This window comes from Chenopodium album, chromosome 4 (genome assembly GCF_948465745.1).
Source record: "Chenopodium album chromosome 4, dcCheAlbu1.1, whole genome shotgun sequence".
NCBI lineage: Eukaryota > Viridiplantae > Streptophyta > Magnoliopsida > Caryophyllales > Amaranthaceae > Chenopodium > Chenopodium album.
The window spans coordinates 5,495,620-5,505,000 of record NC_137837.1 but is presented as its reverse complement, the minus strand read 5'-3'; the positions used below and the strand labels follow the sequence as shown (position 1 = coordinate 5,505,000).

Sequence of the window (9,381 nt, the reverse complement as noted above, 5' to 3'; positions counted from 1 at the left end):
CAGCTCCGTACGGTAGCCAGTTCACCTCACGGTCAGTAAGCGCATCAATTCTAGTACGAAAAGCTAACAGGCGCTCCAGGTTCTTGCTAGGACATCCCGCTCCAACATCCCAAGCAGACGCACGAGGCATTTGAAGGTCCCGAGTCAAGGTACCTTGCTGTGGCCGAAAGCACGGAAAGTACTCGTAAATCCACGCTTGCAGAAGCGTGAGACAACCAACAATCGAATCAGCACCTTTCCGTGATGCCGTGCCCAGTTGCCGATACAAGTAGGCCAGTGCAGCTGTTCCCCAAGCATACTCGTTAATAGGGACATCCATGTAACATAGCTCGTGGAGGAAGGAAGGATGCGTACGGTTACCACTCTTGTCTACAAACAGTGTACCTCCAAGCATTAACCACAAGTATCCATCAAGCTGATCACTAAACTCCCGGTCAACCGCCAATGTCGATTCAAAAATCTTATCAGTCAACACCCCACTACCCTGCCAAATGGTCTTTGTGCCGCAAATCTCAGACAGATCATCTGGAGTCATATCCATGGTGATCGAGCACGCGTCCCGTAACACGTCCGTGCTAGGAGTAGTGGTCACCATATTGCCTGCGACCCGTAACCCAAGTATGTTGTACACGTCGTGCAACAAGATCGTAATCTCCCCAAATGGCATGTGAAAGGTGTTCGTATCTGGCTGCCACCTCTCACCAAAAGCAGAAATCAACGGTCAATCAAGTCTTTTAAACATCAGGTCGGGCAAGTGAGACAACCAACTAGCATCAATCGCCGCGAGGTCCTCCACAGATTGACGACCTCGCCAAGTGAACAAGTCAGAACATAACTTTGTCCTACTCAAACAGCGCAAAACACTACGCTCCTGCTCCATCCAGATATACCGTGCCACGTGACCGCCAAAACTAGGGATAACTGACCCATCCTCAGGCCCACCCGGCATCGGTTCCTGCACTAACCATGCCTCCGCAGAGCTGGAAGTAGGCTGACTCGATCCACTACCAACAAATCTCCCAAACTGACCCCTATATACCATATGGAAATCCTGAGGGTCCTGTTCTTCATCCCGGTCACCAGCATGACTAGCCGAACATTCGTCTTCCTCGTCAGATATGGGTTCTCCACTTGCAGAGTACAAGGGCCGACTACTACCAGACTGTTGGTCTCCCGACCAACCACTAGTAGACCCGTATTGCTGCTGCTCGGGCTGAAGCGGTGCTGAACGAGATGTCTGTCTCCTAACAGACGCATTCAAACGTCATGATATTGCATGTCGAGCACCTGAACCCTCGATCTACATAAAATAAGAAAATAATCCGATTTTAGTAATAATAATAATAATAATAATAATAATAATATAATAATAATAATAATAATAATAATAATAATAATAATAATAATAATAATAATAATAATAATAATAATAATAATAATGATAATAATAATAATAATAATAATAATAATAATAATAATAATAATAATGATAATAATAATAATAATAATAATAATAATAATAATAATAATAATAATAATAATAATAATAATAATAATAATAATAATAATAACAATAATAATCATAATAACAATAACAATAACCATGGAAGGCCAAGAATAACAACAACAACAACAACAACAAATAAACTTAACAACAACAACAATAACCATAATAACAATAATAATAACAACAACAACAACAACAACAACAACAACAACAACAAATACAAATTAACAACAACAACAATAACCATAATAACAATAATAATAACACTAATATCAACAACAATAATACTAATCATAATTAAAAATATTAATAATAGTACTACCAATAACAATAATAATAATATTATTATAACAACAACAACAACAACAACAACAAAAAATAAATTAAACAACAACAATAACCATAAAAACCCTAATATCAAATTAGTTTAATAACAATACTAATCATATTTTTAAAAATAATAACACTACAAAATATGCTAACCATAATAATAACAATAATAATAATAATAATATAAACAATAATAATAACAATAATAATAATAATAATAACCATAACACTTCAAAATAACAAAAAAAAAAAAAAACAAAATCCAAAAAAAAATAAATAAATTAAAATTAACAATTAAAAATAACAAAACCATATTATTAACGGGCAAAAAAAAACAAAAATTGGAACATCCGCTCAGAAAATCCGGATGTTCCATGGAGGATCCGCCTGGAATTTCCGGATCCTCCATGGAACATCCGGATTTTTTGGGCGGAAGTTCCTGGATCCGTAATTAAAAAAAAAATTTACCTCGTCGCCGCTGCCTCCACCGCCACCGAAGCTCCTCCCTCCGAATTTCAGCCTAATCCGCCTCGAATCACCCTTTTTTTTTTTGTGTTTTTGATGATTGTTGTTTTTTAAAAAAAATGAAGAAAAAAATTTGAATTTTTTTTTTTTTTTTAATTTTTAGAGTGTTTTAGAGAGTTAGAGAGAGAAGTAAGAAAGTGAGAAATGTTGGTCGGGAAGTGGAAAAAACCGTATTTATATGTTAGGGGTAAAATTGGAATTTCAAGACAAAAAGGGAGCGTTACCCGGTAAAATGGGAGCGACGAATAACAACACCCAAAAAAAGTATTCAGAGGTAAGCACATTTTGTACAGGTGAGCAGTTTATTTAGGATTGAGGTAGTTTATATATGATTTTTTAGAGGTGGGCAAACTATTTTGAAGTGAGGTAATTATGGGCATTTGAAGTGTGGTAATTATGGCCTATTCACATTTACTTAATTTCAGTTCAATTCAGCTCAGCTCAGCTCAGCTCCAATCAGTTCAGTTAGCTCCTAATTTTCCTCTTTCTTATAAAATATTCAGTTCAGCTCCAATCAATTGAGTCCAGCTCAGCTCAGCTCAATTCAATAAATGTGAACAAGCCCTATATATGACATTTAGGGAGTGAGAAAACTATTTAAAGGTGAGGTAATTGAGTACAATGTTAAATATACTTTTTAGACAATTAAGCTTTTCTTCGTTAAATCTACTTTTCTTCGTTAAATATACTTTTCTTCCTTGTATTACTTTTGATAAAGTATTAACCCTGTTATGTATTCATATAATTTTTGAATAATCACCCCATTTATATGTTTTTATATTAGAGTCAATTAATTTATCAAAAATTTATAAAAACGAAAGGTGCATCCAAAATTAACTTCGTAATAATATATAACATCATATTTAATTTATTCTAAAATGGATAGAGTAGAAATACTCGTGCGTCATAGTGTCATATATATATATATATATATATATATATATATATATATATATATATATATATATATATCTCAATCCTCACATTTCTGTGGTCAAAATGTGCAATCTTTGCCACTAGATCAAGTTTAACTTAATAACTTTCATATCGCCGTATCGGGTATGAGTGTATGACTCGTATGAGTGTACGACTGTTTGAGAGGAGTGAAAATGATACCGTATGTCCATAGATCATAGTAGTCATTTCTTCACTCTTTAATCATTTTTCCCACAGATTACAAAACTTGGTAAGTGAGAGATTGAAGAAGAAGAAGAAGAAGGCAACTCAGAAATACTATGAATTGCAGAGCTTGTTCTTCTGGTTATGTTGCCGCAACTTCCGCTTCTTTTGCCTTCTTCCATGGCAGCAGAGGTAATACCTATTTTCATACCCTTCTTCGTCTTCCTCTTTATTCTTTCTTCAATTTCCGCTATTATTTCCCTAATAATTATACTCCTGCTACTACTTTGATTGATTTTGATAATGATCGTGAACTGTTTCTTCAATCTGTTAGAGAACAATCACAATTAGGGTTTTCTGATCTTAAATTTCCCCTTTTACTCTTCAATCAAATGATTAATTTGCGCCCTCTTCCTTCTCTCATTTATTTCAATCAGCTATTCACTGCAATTGTCAAATTGAAGCGTTTAAACCCACATTCCACTGTTATTTCGCTATCTAGGCAGCTTGAATTGTATGGTATTCGACCCAATATGCATTCTATTGGTATTCTTGCCAATTGCTACTGTCATTTGGGTCGTATCGATTTCGGGTTATCTCTACTCGGTAAAAGACTTAAGCTTGGGTATCCCCTTGATTCTGTCATTTTTAACACCTTAATTAATGGCTATATCCATTGTGATAAGCTGCCCCAAGCTGCCCATTTGTTGGATAAAATTGTTAAGCTTGGTTTACAACCTGACATTGTTACCTATAATACTGTTGTCAAAGGGCTTTGTAGGATTGGTGATAATGCTTCTGCTCTCACTTTTCTTAGAAAAATGAAATCTGGATGTCATTTTAAGCCTAACATTGTTATATACAACACAATTATTGATAGTCTTTGTAAGGACAGGCTGTTAAAAGAGGCCCTGCACCTTTTCTCCTCTATGAAAACTGAGGGCATTAAACCCAATGTTGTGACTTATAACACCTTAATTCGAGGCTTCTACAATTCCGGCTGTGGGGATGAGGCTCAGCGTGTGCTGTCCGAAATGTTAGAGAGCAACATAGCACCAGATGTTAAGACCTACAGCATGCTCGTTGACATGTTTTGTAAAGATGGGTGTGTTGAACAAGCACAGGCCATTTTACAGCGCATGAGTGAGAAAGGTGTGGCTCCAAACATCATTACTTACAGTGCGTTACTGGATGGATATTGTTTGTGCGGTGAGATGAAAGATGCAGAGAACCTACTTGATCTCATGGCTAAAACTGGTTGTGAGCCTGACCTCGTATGTTTCAACACTATGATTAATGGATATTGCAAGGCTAAAAACATTGGCAAGGCCCTAAATATTTTCCAAGAGATGTTTCGGAAAGGGATAACCCCCGATGTTGTTACCTATACCACTCTTATCGATGGACTATGCAAAGCCAATAGACTCCCACTTGTCCATAAGCTGTTCAAGGAAATGCGGTCTCATGGAATTGCTCCAGATGTTGTCACCTATGCCTCCTTGCTTGACAGCCTTTGCAAAAGTGATCAGCTTGATGAGGCAGTGATATTGCTTGAAGAAATGGAGGATAATGGTGTTAAACCAAATGTTGCCATCTACAATATCCTGATGAATAGCTTGTGTGAGGCTGGACAACTTGAAGATACGGCAAATTTCTTCTCCGATCTCGTATCAAAGGGTCTGCAACCTAATATTAAAACATACAATATAATGGTCAAAGGCTTCTGCAAGAAAGGGCTCATGAGTGAAGTTGCTCAAGTGTTGAGGATCATGGAGGAAGATGGTTGCCCCCCTGATGATCGAACCTATAATACAATCATCAGAGGATATATTCTCAACAATGACTTGTCTAATGCATTTTACTATTGTGATATTATGACTGGCAAGAAATTTGAAGCTGATGCAGACACTTTTTCATTAATTGTTGGCCTCTTTTCTTCTGGTAACTTGAGTGATTCGTCAAAGGACTTACTTCGGAAGTTTATCAGCTGAATTGTAGTTCAGATGAATAGATTATGGCAGGCTTGCAAAGATTCATATTATAACTTTGTATTATATTAGTATTTGTAGTTCAGATGATTGCAGGCTTGCAAAGATTCATATCATAACTTTGTATTAGATTAGTGTTTGTATTCCTTTAAATCTATAAGATAACTTTGAAGATAAATTTTTAAGAGTTTGTATTCCATTAAATCTGTTAACTTTGTTATTGCAGGTGTTTATGACTAAATAATAATTAGATTACAAGTGTCAGAATTTGTAGTATATAGGTTTGCTATTGTCTTCAGTCTTTTAATTAAACTAAGTCTGCTAATTAAGATTTTTTTTTTTTTTTTAACCTTAATGTTGTTTATCCTACCTTTGTAAGCATTATAAAGAGATTAATATCTTCACCAAATATTTAAGAGATTGATATTCTGATGTACAAACTCTTATGCCAAATACGGGGTGTTCCGTGTTCATCATTGGGATGAAAATCGAAATTTAGCCCAACCAAGTTATTAAATTAGATAGAATTTATTATTTTAAAAAATCAGACTGAATCGGGTTATACTTATTTTGAAAATTTAGATTTCTTAATAGGATAGAATTGAGATGGTTGACCCAATATAACCAAAATTCTTATTATGGATAGTATTTATTTTTATATGACCTAATATTAGGTGATGTGGCATAATGATGCAAGTTAATTGAATAGGGATGATGTGGCATAATGAGAGATGGAGTAGGTGACATGACGTGGTATACGTGGCATAGAGACGTTATTAGTAACGCCTTTTAATATATTAGTATAGATTTTCGATTTTTATGCCAAAACTTATTGGATCCCAAAATGCCCAAAAAAAAGTATCGAAAATGTTTCATTATGTGTGTATAATGCAAATTGAAGTGATTTTTAACACATAAAATAAGACTATGTCAATAACTTAGTTTCTATTATGACTTAAATGGAACCCAAATGACTATAAAACCTTAATTGAGTAAGTTTTGAAATAATAATAATTAAAAAAAAAAACGATGTTTCATTTTAAAAATATAGAACTAACTATTAAGTGGTGATTACATCTAATAATATTTTATAAGTGGTTACAAATTTACAATAAACAAAGGATATAATTTTTTCAATAAAAATAATGCGAGTACTTAGAGGTATCATAACCGAATCAATCCGATCCGAAAAAACCATCCATTTCAAATTGTTATTAATTTGGTTTGATTCGAGGAATTTAGGACCCAAACCCCAATCTATAACTGACTTGAACTCAACCAGAATCCGAATTTGCCCTGATTTAAAGCTAACCTGACATAGATTTGACCTGATTAAAACTCAATCTAAAAAAGATTTGATCCGACTTGAACTCAAATTAAACCAAACCAGTTTGACCCAATCTGAACTCAACCCGGCCCGAAATTGACCCAAAAAATACCCAATTCAATCCAATTTGTTTTGACCCGAACTACATAAAAATACATTAAGTCCAAGCTTTATATTCGTCTCATCTAAAATTTTTACACACAATTCAATACTTGAAATTTAAAACCTCTTATTACAACAATATGTAATTATTAAAAAAAAAAAAAAAATAGATAATGACAACTTATCTTATTTATACCAAACTTAATCGAATCAAAATCATATCATCTCTGCCGAAATTAACCCGATCAAGTTCGTTTAAAATTGATTTAAATTTATCCAAATAAATTTGAATGGATTAAAAATTGACCCGACCCAAACTTATCCGGACTCATTGAATCGCGAAAATCCAATCCGACCCGAGGCTTGTTAAACTACCCGATCCGTATTGTTGGTAAACTTCTTCTGTGAAGTGACGATTGTATGAGTACTGATATGTCTCATTTCTTCTTTCTCTTAATGTTTTTTTTCCCAAATTTGCAAGCTTGAGATTTTAGTGGAGTTGTAGTGCTGTCATAATTTTCACAGAGAAATTGAAGAAGACGACTCACAGTATGAATTTCATGAACAGAGCTCCTTCTTTTGGTTATGGTGCCGCGACTTCTGCTTCTCTTGCCTTCTTCCATGGCGTCAAAGGTAATAATAACTACTCGTATTTCAATACTATTCTTCGTTTTCCTCTTTATTCCTTCTTCAATTTCAGGCATTATTCCCCCAATCGAAAATCTTCTACTACTTTAATTGATTTTGATAATGATCGTGAACTGTTTCTTCAATCTGTTAGAGAACAATCACAATTAGGGTTTTCTGATCTTAAATTTCCCCTTTTACTCTTCAATCAAATGATTAATTTGCGCCCTCTTCCTTCTCTCATTTATTTCAATCAGCTATTCACTGCAATTGTCAAATTGAAGCGTTTAAACCCACATTCCACTGTTATTTCGCTATCTAGGCAGCTTGAATTGTATGGTATTCGACCCAATATGCATTCTATTGGTATTCTTGCCAATTGCTACTGTCATTTGGGTCGTATCGATTTCGGGTTATCTCTACTCGGTAAAAGACTTAAGCTTGGGTATCCCCTTGATTCTGTCATTTTTAACACCTTAATTAATGGCTATATCCATTGTGATAAGCTGCCCCAAGCTGCCCATTTGTTGGATAAAATTGTTAAGCTTGGTATAGTACTGTTGTCAAAGGGCTTTGTAGGATTGGTGATAATGCTTCTGCTCTCAATTTTCTTAGAAAAATGCAATCTGGATGTCGTTGTAAGCCTGACATTGTTATATACAGCACTATTATTGATAGTCTTTGTAAGGACAGGCTGTTAGAAGAGGCCCTACACCTTTTCTCCTCTATGATAACCGAGGGCATTAAACCCAATGTTAGAAGAGGCCTCTACAATTCCGGCTTTGGGGAAGAGGCTAAGCGTGTATTAACCGAAATGTTAGAGAGCAACATAGCACCAGATGTTAAGACCTACAGCATGCTGGTTGACATGTTTTGTAAAGATGGTTGTGTTGATCAAGCTCAGTCCATTTTACAGCACATGATTGAGAGTGGTGTGGCTCCAGACATCATTACTTATAGTGCATTACTTGATGGTTATTGTTTGCGCGGTCAGATGGATGATGCAGAGAACCTGCTTGATCTCATAATTAAAAATGGTTGTGAGCCTGACCTCGTATGTTTCAGCACTATGATTAATGGATATTGCAAGGCTAAAAACATTGGCAAGGCCCTAAACATTTTACAAGAGATGTTTAGGAAAGGGATAACCCCTGATGTTGTTACCTATAACGCTCTTATCGATGGGTTGTGCAAGGCCAATAGACTCCCACTTGTCCATAAGCTGTTCAAGGAAATGCAGGCTCATGGAATATCTCCCAATGCCATCACTTGTGCTTCCTTGCTTGACTTCCTTTGTAAAACTGCACAGCTTGATGAGGCAGTGATATTGCTAGAAGAAATGGAGGATAATGGTATTAAGCCAGATGTTTCCATCTACAATATCCTGATGAACAGTTTGTGTGAGGCTGGACAACTTGAAGATGCGGCAAATTTCTTCTCCGATCTCGTATCAAAGGGTCTGCAACCTAATATTAAAACATACAATATAATGGTCAAAGGCTTCTGCAAGAAAGGGCTCATGAGTGAAGTTGCTCAAGTGTTGAGGATAATGGAGGAAGATGGTTGCCCCCCTAATGATCGAACCTATAATACACTCATCAGAGGATATATTCTCAATAATGACTTGTCAAATGCATTTTACTATTGTGATATTATGACTGGCAAGAAATTTGAAGCTGATGCAGACACTTTTTCATTAATTGTTGGCCTCTTGTCATCAGGTAACTTAAGTGATTCGTCGAAGGACTTGCTTCGGAAGTTTATCAGTTGAGTTGTAGTTCAGTTGATTGCAGGCTTGTAAAGATCTATACTCGTAAAAGTTGTAATATATTCTTTGGTTCGTTGTTGGTTTTTTG

The 9,381-nt window shown here is 35.4% G+C and overlaps 1 protein-coding gene and 1 pseudogene across 1 annotated transcript; both read left to right on the top strand.

Moving 5' to 3' along the window:
- Positions 1-3,453: 3,453 nt before the first annotated feature.
- Positions 3,454-5,598, top strand: LOC145626448 (uncharacterized). Its single transcript, XM_081678883.1, has one exon. The coding sequence runs from the start codon at positions 3,598-3,600 to the stop codon at positions 5,470-5,472; it is 1,875 nt and encodes a 624-aa protein (XP_081535009.1). The 5' UTR covers positions 3,454-3,597; the 3' UTR covers positions 5,473-5,598.
- Positions 5,599-7,325: 1,727 nt separating this feature from the next.
- On the top strand, positions 7,326-9,366 carry LOC145626447 (uncharacterized; annotated as a pseudogene).
- The last annotated feature ends 15 nt before the right edge of the window (positions 9,367-9,381 follow it).

Bases quoted from the DNA above. Each gene is read 5' to 3' on its own strand.
- LOC145626448 (XM_081678883.1), top strand. From the start codon at position 3,598: ATGAATTGCAGAGCTTGTTCTTCTGGTTATGTTGCCGCAACTTCCGCT.